The sequence below is a fragment of the Archocentrus centrarchus genome, chromosome 12 (assembly GCF_007364275.1).
Source record: "Archocentrus centrarchus isolate MPI-CPG fArcCen1 chromosome 12, fArcCen1, whole genome shotgun sequence".
NCBI lineage: Eukaryota > Metazoa > Chordata > Actinopteri > Cichliformes > Cichlidae > Archocentrus > Archocentrus centrarchus.
Genome location: NC_044357.1, coordinates 26,218,534 through 26,232,824, shown reverse-complemented (window position 1 = coordinate 26,232,824; position 14,291 = coordinate 26,218,534). Strand labels below are relative to the sequence as shown.

The 14,291-nt window shown below is 42.4% G+C and overlaps 1 protein-coding gene across 4 annotated transcripts in view; it reads right to left on the bottom strand.

Moving 5' to 3' along the window:
- The window catches only part of capslb (calcyphosine-like b), a 29,195-nt gene extending 18,620 nt beyond the window's left edge, over window positions 1-10,575 (bottom strand). For 2 of the 4 annotated variants that reach the window (XM_030743048.1, XM_030743047.1), the window contains exons 1-2: window positions 10,397-10,575; window positions 7,875-8,013 (exon numbers count right to left, since the gene is read on the bottom strand). In XM_030743048.1, coding sequence (XP_030598908.1) covers window positions 7,875-8,013; window positions 10,397-10,575 — 318 coding nt within the window. The remainder of the gene's footprint in view (window positions 1-7,874; window positions 8,014-10,396) is intronic. The other 2 variants (XM_030743050.1, XM_030743051.1) reach the window with 1 other exon arrangement.
- Between the last annotated feature and the right edge of the window lie 3,716 nt (window positions 10,576-14,291).

The window sequence follows — 14,291 nt, the reverse complement described above, 5'->3', positions numbered from 1 at the left end:
GTGAGCTGATGACGAGGACAGAAAGCCGACGGAGCTGGACAGCGCTGCGTGTGAGGACTGTGCCTGCATCGTCTGCTGTGTGTTTCCCCTCTTTATCCACGTGAATCGCCTCTTTTCATCTCTTTTCTTCTCCTCTTTTCTTCTCCTGCCGTCCTTGACTGTGTGAGCGGTTAACTCCATCAGCAAAAGGTACCGTTTTTTATTTTGCCCTTGAGGTGAAACGGCCATTTGTTTTAGGCTACAGCGTTCCCGAGCAGCGTTCAGGCCTGCAACGAGTGGACCTGGGTATTATTTTATTTTATTTTATTGCCGGCTTTAGGTTAATTATTGGGGCCCATAGGAGATTTTAAGTTTGCCACTTTTATTTTATGTTGAATGCATTTATTGGTTCAAAATAAACTGAAAAGAAGATGTAAATAATTCCTTCTGTTTTTCTAAGTAAATGTTCTATATATTTTTCAATTAATTGGTGTGTTTGACTGTTTTGATATTATAAGTGTGTTAGTTAATACATGTTTTGCTTAACCAGTGATTTGAAGGTAAATGAGACCATTATTTAAAAGGTAAATACTACTAGGGATGGCACGATACCACTTTTTTATGTCCGATACCGATATTTTACATTTGGATATCAGCCGATACTGATATAAATCCGATATTTAAAATTGATCCAGGCATTTAAAAACATAAAAAAAAAAAAAAGAAGTCAACAGTCTCTCACACAACAAAATCAAAGTCTTTTAGTTGTCCCACATACAAGACTAAGGACCAGGGCGGGCAGAGCTTTTAAGGCAGTGGCACCAAAGCTCTGGAACTGTTTACCACTCCAGCTCCATTTAGCTGACTCTGTGACGTCATTTAAAAAATAGTTGAAAACATTTCTGTTTAACCAGGTTTTCTGGTTTCTGACTTTATTTTTATTCTTTTTCTTTTAATATGGTAATGTTATGTTTTTAACATAGTGTTTTCTGGGGGTGGGGGGGTGATATTGTGTTTTAATTATTGTACAGCGCTTTTCTGTCTGTGAAAAACGCTATATAAATAAACTTTACTTACAACAATAACTATCACCTGAATCCTGTTGCTTCTGTGTAAGAAGGTGATGCTTATGGCATGTTGAAAATTTCATTAGGGCTGCAACTACCGATTATTTTAGCAGTTGTGTATTCTATTTATATTGATTACCCAAGTATCAGAATCAGAATCAGAATCAGGCTTTATTGACCAAGTATCGCTCACACAAACAAGGAATTTGTTTTTGGTTACGCTCGCAGTGCACGAAAAATACAGTAAAAACAATCTTATTCACACAGCTCACTCTCTCCTTACAAACACATTCATACCCGTAAATCTAGAAAACATTTAAAATATTTAGCATGTAGAATTTACCTTGTAATTTTTTAAAAAGGTGCCGTTTGTGCAGTATAAAAACTATATAAAATATATAAATAAAAAACTGAAGTAAAGGTGAGAATCCTGTGAATGCCCTTACATAAATTAAATAGGTAATTTTTGATATGCAAGTGTCCCAGGTATTAACAGTTCAGTAGTGTACAATTGTTCATGAGAATAATGGAAGTTGGAAAAAAGCTTCTCTGTAGCCTGGTTGTTCGGGTCTTCATATGGCTGAAACGTCGGCCTGATGGAAGGCACCGAAACAGGTGATAGCCAGGGTGAAAAGGGTCAGTGATGATTTTCTCTGCACGCTTCCTGGTTCTGGAGGCATGCAGGTCCAGCAGTGTGGGCAGCTTTACACCGATGGTCCTCTCTGCAGACTTGATAATACGCTGCAGTCTCTTGGTGTCATGTTTTGTGATAGCGCTGCCCCACACTGTGATGGATGTGGTGATGATGGACTCTATGATGGCTGTGTAGAACTGCACCATCAGCTCTTTGGGTAGGTTGAACTTCCTCAGCTCGTACAGAAAGTACATCCTCTGTTGTGCCCTCTTGATGATGGAGTTGATGTTGCTGTCCCACTTCAGGTCCTTGGAGATTATTGTGCCCAGGAACTTGTAGGACTCCACAGCCATCACAGTCCTGTCTAGAATGGTGAGTGCTGGCAGGGTTGGGGGGCCCCTCCTGAAGTCCACGGTCATCTCCACTGATTTTGCTGTGTTCAGCTCCAGATTGTTCTGACTGCTCCAGAGGACAACCTGATCAACCACCCGTCTGTAAGCAGACTCATCACTGTCACTGATGAGACCAATGACTGTTGTGTCATCTGCAAACTTCAGGATTTTAACAGAGGAGTCCATGGAGGTACAGTCATTTGTGTACAGTGAGAAGAGCAGTGGGGAGAGTACACAACCCTGTGGGGCACCCGTGCTGATGGTTCGGGTCCCTGAAGTACACTTTCCCAGCCTCACCTGCTGTTTTCTGCCAGTAAGAAAGTCAGTTATCCACTGGCAGGTGGAGGCTGGTACTTTGAGTTCAGTCAGTTTGCTGTGTAATTGTCCTGGAATAATTGTGTTGAAGGCTGAATTAAAGTCCAGGAACAGAATTCTTGCATAAGTTCCTGGGTGATAAGGTGTTGGAGACCCATGTTCACTGCATCGTCCACCGACCGGTTGGCCCAATAGGCAAATTGCAGGGGGTCTAGCAGGGGGTCCGTCTTTCAAAGGACTTCATGACCACAGAGGTCAGGGCAACAGGTCTGTAGTCATTTAGTCCTGTGGTAGTTGTCTTTTTAGGAATGGGTATTATTGTGGAGCTTTTAAAACAAGACGGAACAACACACAGCTCCAGTGATCTGTTGAAGATCTTAGTAAAGACAGGTGCAAGCTGGTCTGCACAGGTCCTCAGGCAGGAGGGAGAGATTCCATCAGGACCTGGGGCCTTCTTGTCTTTCTGTTTTTTAAAAAGTCTCAGCACGTCTTCCTCGCAGATCTTCAGAGCAGGCTGGATGGGTGGCTGATAGTCAAGTGGGTGTGAGGTGGTGTTGGATGGGAGCTCGTTGCTGGGCTGTTCAAACCTGCAGTAGAATCCGTTAAGGTCATCGGCCAGCTGACGATCTCCCACTGTCTGTGTAGATGGCCTTTTGTAGCTGGTGATATTCTGCAGACACCTCCAGGCAGTTGATGGCTCATTTCTGGACATCATGCTGCTTAGCTTGTTGGAGTAGTTCTTCTTTGCAGCTTTGATCTCTTTGGTTAGGGTGTTCCTTGCCTGGTTGTACAGCGCCCGATCCCCGCTTCTATATGCTACCTCCTTAGACCGGCGCAGCTGTTTCAATTTGGCATTAAACCAGGGCTTGTCATTGTTGTATTTAATGCGAGTCCTGGTGGGAACACAGATGTCTTCACAAAAGCTGATGTAAGATGTCACAGTGTCCGTGTATTCATCCAGGCTGCTTGTGGCGTCATCAAATACACACCAGTCTGTTAATTCCATGCAGTCCTGAAGCCTTTCTTTAGCCTCATTAGTCCATTTCTTCGCCTTACTGACCACAGGTTTGGCACACTTGAGCTTCTGTCTGTAGGTCGGGAGAAGATGAACTAAACAGTGGTCAGATAGTCCCAGTGCTGCACGGGGGACAGAGCGATAAGCACCTTTAAATACAGTGTAGCAGTGATCTAAGATGTTGCTCTCCCTGGTGGGGCAGGTAACATGCTGTCTGTATTTAGGTAGTTCGTTGTTAAGTTTTGCTCTGTTAAAGTCCCCTAAGATGATAAAAACAGAGTCTGTGTGTTGGTGCTCTACGCTGAGGATCTGATCAGCAAGAGCGCTCAGTGCCTCACGTGTGCACGCTTGAGGTGGAATGTAAACAGCAACAAGCACAACTGATGAAAACTCCCGCGGACAATAAAACGGTCTACAGTTCAAGAAAAATGATTCCAGATTAGGGCTGCATGTTCTCATTAACACTGTCACATCTGTACACCAGCCTTGGTTGATATAAAAGCAAATTCTGCCGCCTTTTTCCTTACCGGAAAGCTCCGTGTCGCGGTCCGCTCGGTGGAGATGAAAGCCGTGCAAGTAGAGCGCGCTGTCCGGGACAGAATCAGTGAGCCAGGTCTCAGTGAAGCACAGTACAGCAGAGAGAGAAAAGTCCTTGTTGGTACGGTTTAACTGGATAAGAAATACTTTTTTTCATATTAACAATTCATCTGCATATTTGAACTTCCGTACTGCAGTTTTTCCCTGTGTGAAACAAACAGGGTGGATGGAGCAGCTACAAAGTTCTCTTTTCTTCACTTACTGATCAGGTGGTTGATGAAGGACCTCCAGCTGTTTCCCAGTAAAGGTTTAATGGAGGGTACAGGGACGAAAAGGCTTCTTTTGGACACTAGAAAAACATTTCCTTCTGCTCCATCTGAGCGCGCTGGCTCCGCCTCTTTATGCTTGTGCAGACAGACTGCACATAAATCAGCTGACTGCTGCTGTTGCGTCATCAGTGTTCACGTGAAAAACTAGGGGCAGCACGGTGGCGTAGTGGTTAGCACTGCTGCCTCACAGTTAGAATACCATCTGGAAGGCCTGGGTTCGATTCCACCTTGGCCCAGGCCTCTCCCTCTCTCTGTGTGGAGTTTGCATGTTCTCCCTGTGCTTGCGTGGGTTTCCTCCGGGTACTCCGGTTTCCTCCCACATTCCAAAAACATGCACTTACTGGGGTTAGGTTAATTGGCTAATCTAAATTGCCCATAGGTGTGAATGAGAGCATGAATGTGAGTGTGAAAGGTCGTCTGTCCCTCTGTGTTGGCCCTGCAACAGGCTGGCGACCTGTTCAGGGTGTACCCTGCCTCTCGCCCTATGACAGCTGGGATAGGCTCCAGCCCCCCCGCGACCCTTAACAGGATGTGCGGAAGCGAATGGATGGATGGATGGATGATTCTCAGCACAGCGAGCACAACACACAAACAAGGCAGAGAGCGGTGGAGGCGGAAAAACATGTCAGTGATGATCGCTCAGTGTCAAAGGGAATCTGTCGCAGCGACGGAGGATCTTAGGGGGTTGTTTTCTAACTTCTGATCCCCACTCCATTCCAGTAGGTGGCGGTAATGCAGCTCTAAGCTGGTTTGGTCAACTGCAAACCCACAAGAAGAAGACGACGACTGAGCCCTGTAATACAGCTAGTGTGAGCGAAACGTTATTTAATGTATCGGATTACATTTTTTAAATTTATTTCCGATATCCAATCCAGTAATTTAGGCCAGTATCGGACCGATACTGAATATCGGATCGGCGCATCCCTAGTAAATACCTGTTTTCTAAAGGGACATTGTGTTAAATTTCTTAGAGAAGCCCCAGGTTATTCGAATATTTAAAATAACTCAGGTTAGCCACCTCTCATTATAGCTGTACACGCTAGAGAGGCGCTAGACAGCGTAGAGCAAGTCCTCAAGCAAGCACCCCCAAAGAGTAAACATGTTAAAGTATGGAACAAGCACACAGGCAGTGACGTGCGGTGAGGGTCGTGACTGGTGAGGCACTGACGTCATCACATCAGATTTACAAACATATAGCTTATTCACCATTTGATTGGCAACAGTTGTTTTGTTTAACATTAACATAGTCTGAAGCAAACCTTTTAGCTCCGGTGTTGGTCTTCCTTTAATTATTATCTTCTGCTTCGATTGAAAGTCCAGTCTAGAAAATTCTTTCAGTTGAGTTATGTAATCTTCCATGTTGAACATAAGGCCAAGCAACAGGAAAAACTAACTGGCCTTGCTAACTGTTTATGGTAGCTTGCCGCCGAGGAGTCGTAGAGTCCCTGGGATCACCAGCGCCCCCTACCATGAGGCACGAGAACTGCGTGCCTCACCTAGTGTCTCTTCGCAGCAGTTTCATGATCGCTCAACACAAGAATGCATTACACACACATACAGTTGTTAATGAAAAAAACAAAAAAAAAACTGTGCATTATATACACCAGCTAAAATATGGAAATTTAGTTCATATAGTAAAAGTGTTAGAACATTTTAATAGCCACATGCAAAGGGAAAGTAATCCGGTCTCACTGCATAGCATGCCAGCACAGTTAGTAGTCATTGGCAATGACTATACTGAGCCGCACCACGGATTGCGCAATCCGTGGTGCGGCTCGCCGGGCTGGTGCCTCACCGTTCGTCTCTTAGTATTTGACCGGCAAATGCGAAAATTCAGCGATTTTGAAAAAACTAATCTAAAAATGGTGTAGTTAAATGGAAAAGAACTTTAAAATACAAATCACTGAATGAATATAACCATTTAATTTATTTTTTAATTTTATATTTCCACGATGACAGGTGAGGCCGTGCCTCACCTGCCTCCCCTGACTGCACGTCACTGCACACAGGTATGGTGTTACAGAACTGCTTTAATCGTACTGACTGGGATGTTTTTAAAGCTGCTGCAGTGCACTCTGTTTGTCATGATGGGTGGTGTGGCAGGCATAGTTTGGACCCAAATGCAGTACCCAGCAGACAGATGAAAACTTGAGAGGCTTTATTGCTTAATCACATACTCCAGACAAAAACCCTCCCTGGGACAGAACCTAAACAGGTAATCCAGAAACATCATTGAGAAACATAAACAAGAATAGCCAGACACACTACCATGAGAGGACCTACTGACAACAACAATGCAACAACAAACTGACAAGCACACAGACAATATATACATACCAGTTAATGAGACAAAGGGAAACAGCCGGGGGAGCAGGTGAACACAATCACACTAACGAGACCGGGGGAAGCAAAACTGAAGACAATGCACAAGATACAAGACACTACCAAAATAAGACAGGAAGTGAAAAACACAGAGACCAAGACTAATACACGTGAACTTGACATACAGACTGGGAAATAAACAAACAATGAGAAGAAGGCACACAGAAAAACATCATAAAGGCAGAGCAACCTTAATACCATAAGCACCAAACGTAAATACTCACAAGAAAACCTCTTAAGGAAAAATTCAAAACTCAAACCTGCAAAAAACTACCAAAACACAAATCACTGGGCAAAAGACCCAGGACCATGACACTGTTGACCTAAATGAATATGCAACAGGAATAACCAGCTACATCAGTACATGCACTGAGAACATAGTGCCATCAGGACATATCCCAACCAAAAGGTGAAATTCAATCCTTGCTACGAGCCAGGTCATCTGCATTTGTCTCTGGTGATGCTGATGGATACACATAGAAATCCCTTTATTTGTTCCACAATGGGGAAATTTCAGTATAGTAGTGGCAAGCTACTATACTGGCCAGGTATGGCCTGCATACTGCTCGCTTTGAAGCCCTCAACACTGAGACACACAGAGGTGTTTTAGCTGTGAGGGACACACAGAGCGAACCATTCATAGTCTCATCAGCAGAAGTCTGTGGGACTCTGAAGAAAATAAAGCCATGCAAGGCAGCTGACAACATCCCTGGAGGAGCACTCAGGGCATGGTCAGTGGAGTTAGCTGATGTCCTTGTGGACATTTTCACCATGTCCCTTAAACAAGCCACAATGCCCACCTGCTTTAAAGCAACTACCATCACCCCCTGCCCAAGAAGAACCCAGTCACCAGTGTCAGGACTGGCACACACATACACAGTGTTCCTGTTTTGTATTTTAGACTGCAAATTGCACTGTATGCATATGACACTTCACACAAAACTGCTTACAATAACCCTTTGTTGTACCATTGCACAAACATACTTCATTCACTGTAACTGCCTCAGTACAATCTACCTTATGTATATAACTGTTTTGTATAGTTCCTTTATTATTATTTTATTTATTTATTTTACTTTTTTCTGCTCTTCTTTTTAGATTACGTGTATTTTCATATTTATTATTGTTGAACCGGGACAAAAGATGTGCAGAATAAGAATTTCATGGTTCAGTGTAACTGACTGTTTACTGTGCACACGATAATAAAATGCTCTTGAATCTCACCTGCCCAAACCTTTGATCCCAGACGAGCCTCGAATTAGACACTGCAGCCGGAGTCTCTCTATGGGGTCTGAGCAGTCCGACAGCTGGCGCTTGGCATTCATTGCCATCTCTCTGTCGTGTCTCGATGTACCCGCCATCCCTGATATCACACAGACCAATCAGGTTTGACTCTGACCGCTGGCCAACTCCTTAACTCACCTACAGCAGACTCTGTGTGGCTATCTGACCTGGATGGATGGAACTAGATGTGATAGATTTCTCCTAAACTAAATTTAGATGTACAGCGTCGCTCTTTGAATGGTTGTGAGTTGTGACAGACCGACCAGAGACACCTCAGAAAACAACTTCCATGGTTTTGGTTCAGCCCTCTGATTGTCTCTGCCCTTTACTCTGTGCAGTACCAGATTGCAGTCTGAGGAGGCCTTTGGGTAAATTCTTCTACATTATTTGTTTCTCCATGAAGATCATATCATGGTCCTGGGTTTTGTATTTTTGGATTTTGAATTGTTATTAATTATTAAGCACTCTGTTTTGGTTTTAGTTGTTTAGAGTTTTTAGTGTACTGGTTTGAGGCTTTTCTTTATTTTAGTAATGCCTCCATGTTTAGTCTTGACTTCTTGTTATCTTTGAAATCTGGTTTCTGTTAATGTTTAGTATTGTTCATATAGTTGGGGAGTGGTGGCCTAGAGGAGAAGAAGAGGGTTCATCACTGAGAGGACCCTGGTTCAAATTCTTGGGCTGGCATCACTGTGGGTCCCTGAGCAAGCCCACCCCCCCAGGTTGCGCCCCTTGTCTGCCCCCTGCTCCATGCTGTGCTGTGTGTACTACATACTCCATGTGTGTGATGGGTTAAATGCAGAGAATGAATCTCACTGCATGTATATGTATGTGACAAATAAAGCTCTTTCTTCTTCTTTTGGAGCATTTGTGTTTCAGTAGCCTTCTTAGTGTCTTCCTGTATCTTGAGGTTTTCATCTCTGTTAGGTGTTCTCTGTTTATATTACTTCCTATTTTATTTTGACAGTCATTTGTGTCTCGTATTTACTTTTACTTCCCCTGGCTTCTTGACTTGAACTAGTTTCAGCTGTTTTCTGTTATCAGGTGTTTCCAGGCTTAGGCTTTGAGGTTTATTGGACTTTACTTAGTTGGATTTCAGACAAATAAACAGCTCACCTCCTGTTTCATCAAATCAACCTCTGCAGTCTGCATTTGGGTGACCTGTGGGATATTTTCTAATCTTACAGATTAATTATTTTACTGAGAGAATAAACAAAGGATAAATCAATCCCAAAAATAGTTAACTCAACCAAAGTTTTAAGAACTTCTGAAGTTTACTGAAGCTACAGTGGAATCTCGTATCAGGCTCAGCTACTCTGCATCCAAGAATCCACTACAGATGGTCCAGACCTTACTGGCACCACCACACCGACTGCCGGCCAGTTCCAGCAATGATTTTAAAATTTAATTTGTTCTTGTTTTAAAACTCTTCATTCTCCAGTATGTGTGTCTCACATACTGCCAGCATATGAGCCAGTACAGGCCAGGGTTAGGGGCCAGGACCTCAGGGACTGAGGTCCTCAGACCTGGCTGATCATTTCTAAGTGCAGGATGAAATGTTTGTGGAGTGCCCAGCTTTGATGCTCTGAGCTGTGGGATCAGTCTGAGCTGGGGGCCTTAATTTTATCTTATTTACTGTATTTTGTCTTTATTGTAGATGGGGGACATGGCTGTACTGACATTTAAAAATGAAATATCAATATTGTGTCAGCAGTGTGCACATGATGTTATTGTTAATAATTCTTTTTACAGACTCTCACAACTCAAAGATAAACAACGCCACCTGCTGGAGGCTCCTGCAGACTGAACATTAAAAATGAAAGAGGGAAAGGTTTTGATTTCATTCTAGGAAAGAGGACATAAAGGAGAGCACAGGCCCACCAGACTCTGTGCAGCTGCTTCCGTTTGTTTTTATGATCAAATCTGAAAACTACCTGCAGCAGACTGACCAGCTTAACGCAGTAAAATAAAAAATCTGAAATTACTCATGACAATAAGCTTAAAATGACAACAATCAAGTAAAGTACAAGTACTTCAGATTGTAAGTACATCACAGTACAGCACTGAATATTTCTATTTTATTGACTTCAAGTAAAGTTTTTTTTTAGTGTTTCACAGTGAAATATTTAACATTTGACATAATTTATCTGAAGCTGCTGTGATGGAAAAATTTTAAATACACAAACATGAAGACAATCACACTCTGGATACACAAACACACACAGCAGGGGTCATTTTTTGCTCTGTGGGGACACAAGAACACATTTAACGTTAAATTAAATCATTTCTGTCCCAGCAGCCCTCAGGTTGATGCTTTGTGTCCGCTTGATGGATGTGTGAGACACAAACCAACAACGTGCAGGGCCTCATTACTGTCTGCAGCCCGTGCTTTTATTCTGAAACCCCTGCACATCCTCACAGGCAGCAAACATGAGAGTGTCACGGAGTACTTTAAGATGTGTTACCTGTCCTGGAGTGCCGCACAGGTGTCTATCCGCTGTGTGAAGTTCAGAGTGAGGTTGAGGAGGATGAGGAAAATCAGTAGAGACACAGCGCAGTCAGAGCAAAGACCCCAGCGCACCTTAACCTTTAGATTTCCGCTTTCTCCGAGGCTGCCGCTCCCCAAACGATCCTCCGTTACCATGGAGACCCGCCGCTCCCTTCTCTGCTATGATTGGTTGTTTCATGCTCAGTGGGAGGAGCTCCGACGAGCTTGAGTTTCTCCAACTGAAAGTCAATGATGGAACAGCAGATTTATGGCGTTTATATCCGGTAACATGAAGAGATCAAACTGAGTATTCTCATATCTCATATCTTTTTCTGCCTCCACAGTCAAACATGTAGAAAAATAGATGGACAATGAATCTGTCACACTCATTTATGTATCTTCATTTATTTCACTGATTTGTTTTTTCACTGTATATAATTTGATAAGCCCCATTTACATGTATATTTATGTATTTCTTTACTTAATATTTAAACTTTTTATTTTTATATTTTACATGAGACCGTGTTTGTGTCATTATTGTGTATTTTGTACTTGTTGGCTCTGGACTGACTCAATAAACCCAGTGTCTGCTCTATAATTCAGTTCTATATTTCTGTAATCCCTCTGACTCAGCATCAGAATAATAGTATTTGTTTGGTGGCTGATGGGAGTTTGAGTCTGACAAACCTAAATCAGAGATTCGGTGTGCATGGCTGAACGTATGACTGAGGGACACGTGGAAAGATGCACAAATCCAACATGTTGAGTTTGTAAAGTGTGGGATCAGAGCGTGGAGGTTTATCAGGTAACTGCTGCTTTTAGTTTGTTTTATCCAGCTGTTCTGTTTCTGACTCTATCATGAGTTACAGGACCTTTGTGCTTTCAGTTCTCTTTATTTTAACTTGTTTCATTTAGTTTTAAGGACCAAATTTACACATTTAATTTTTTAAACGTAGTTTGGGTTTACCCAATTCATTTTTTTTTTTTTATGTTCAGAATCAATATTTTAACAGCTGAGGTCCTTCAGACACAGTGTTACATTATTAATCAACTCAGATCCACTAAATATTTCATTCAATCCAAATCTTTCTTTTTATTTTTTTAGTTTAACTGACCAAACCTCACTAACTAAAATGTCTCACCAAATAAGCTGAACTAAGTTAATCCCCCGGCTGTGTCCCATCACTACATGCTAACAAATCTCAACTAACCTGAGGATTACAGTCACTGCATAAGAACGGTTTGTTAGAAGACAAGTTGAGATAAAAGAAATGAATCCCTGAGAAGATCTTTTCTAAAAGTTCAAAAACTGATTTTTATTTTTTCCATCAGTGTTTTCACTGAAAACAGAATTCAGGTTTATGTCTGTTGATGTATTATATTTACTGGCTTTGTGTATCCTCATGAAGGAAGTGTGATGCATCCTTCTATAACAGCAGAAGCCTGTTGATGCTGCACAGGAAACTCTGTTTATGTCTCACACACTTTAGTGTTTTAGAGACTTTTCAGCAGCATTTGATCAGAGGCTGGACAGTTCAGATGTGACAGAACATCAAACAGTGGGAACATGAACAGGCACACGTGCACAGTTGCCTTGAAATTCTGCATATACGATTCATCCCATTATGATACAGTGTGTCCAATCTTTTGACTGGCACTGTATATTTTTAATTTTATGTCCTTGTCTCAGAGTCTGCCTTGAACTCATGACCACCTGTTTCCAATACACTGATAGTTTCTACAGACAGCACCTGTGCTGTGAGTTCAACTGTGTCTTTAATAGTGAAAGATCACATTAAACATATCAGTGGACAACAGTTTGGGAAATTGTTGCACTGATCTGGTTTAGGCTCTCAAAACTACTGGTTTAAGTGTAGAAAATTATGATGGTTGGGTAAAAATATTTCCTTTCACAACAACAGCAGTACATGTGACACTAACTGTGAACCTCTGTGAGACACTGAAGCTTTGAGAAAATATCAGTAACTGATGCTCTGAGTTTTATTTTGTTGTGTGCACATAATAAAGTGGATTAAATATGGTCTTTGGCTCTGCTTTCACTGCTCTAAGATCAGTTAAAGTTTATTTGTTATTAAGTACATACAGAGATATGTGTGGAAACAGGGAGCGTGAGCAACTAAAGGAGAAAGAACATGTTTGCAATGAAATCCGTCACAGAGATGATTCATATCATGAAGACATCTACTCGTACCCTGGAAAAAATAGGGAAAAAGGATAAGAACAAGAAGAGTACAAGCAGGAAAACATGACGGTTCACCGACTGCTGCACCTGTAAAAGAAGAAGAAGAAGAAAAACAAACAGTACCCAGAAAAACACACATATGAAAAAAACCAACAATGTTGTTGTGGCATGTGTGTGCATTTGTTTGAATGAGTTACTCATTCAAGTAAACAAATGTAAATACAAATGTCTGCGCCTCTGTCACAAAATGTACTTAATAATGAGGGCAGAAAGCCCCAACATCGTCCCCCAGAGGCAGAAAGAAAGACCCAAGCCCACATAGTCCAATGATAGCTGCAGGCCACCCCAGCAGAAGGAAGAGGGAAGTCCCAGATGGAGCAACTGGAAGTGACATGATTTTAGCTGAGCTTAACCAAGCCCTTACCTGGAACAGCAGCAGACCTGATGGTACAACAGCTCTGGCCTTACACTAAGAATGGGAGCATCTATTTTGCTTGCTTTGTGGTTGAAGTGCTAGTATGTTTTTGGCCAGTGTGCAACCAGGGCAGAGTTCTCACTGGGACCCTTGTAACTCTGTACAGGTGACCAAAAATAATGAAAGCCTAGCAAGTCCACTTTTAAATGAGTGCAGCTTAATTTTTTTAATGCTGTGTTGCTGACATGTACTGAATCCCAGCTCTCTATGAAATGGTCTGATTTAATTATGATTTTCTGTCTTGTGCTCCGTTGGTGGCCTCTGGTTTGTAGGTGTGGAGCAGCCTTTGCAGTATTGGCTCAATACAGTATCTCTGAATCTCTAAAACACTAAAACACTGGGGGGTCCTCCACCATCATGCTAGCCTGGGGCTATGCAAGACCAGACATCCCCTCACATTCCTGGGTGGTCTACAGGATCGCATGGCTGTGTGTGAACAGCTGGATCAGGAAGCAGTGCCTCCTGTAGACATCATAGTTTGGGACACTGTGAACTTTCACCGTGCAGTCCAGATACACAAGTGGTTCACGAACAACCACCACTACATGAATGTGTTCCATCCACCTTACAGCCCCTTCCTCAATCCAATAGAGGGGTTTTCTCTATGTGACAATGTTACTGTAGAGTCCTGTCAGGGCTGGATTTGGCACAAAGGAGGGTTTTCCCATGTTGCATGTGATGTGGATGAGGTCCTCTGGCTGGACCCCACACAGACATGATGGTGCAGACTGAATCTGTCTTACAGTGCTGTGCTTTTCATGTGCTTTTTATTTATTTAGTTAGTTTGTTTATCTATATTCAGCACTGTCATATCACTTTGACTATGGCAGTGTTTTGTGTTCAAATAAACATTTTCTGTTGACTACATGCCCTGGATGCTGTGTCTTAAATTATCTGATATAGTGTGTAACAGATGGTCTTTGTGAATCTATTTTTTTACTTGCTGTGTGTGATCTGCCCTCAGTGTTTGGTTTTGCACACAGGCCACCGATTTTTGCAGTGATGGTTTGATTCTGACAGGAAAGTCTAAAGTTTTGGGGAAATGGGTGGTGGACTCAGGAAATGTGTTTTAGCGATTCAGAAATACTGTAACAGCCTCTAAGTCCAAAGAACAGGATGCTAGTTCACAGCAGTTGTGATGTTTTTTGTAAACACCACTAGATGGAGCCAGAGCTCCATCACTGAGTGCATGAA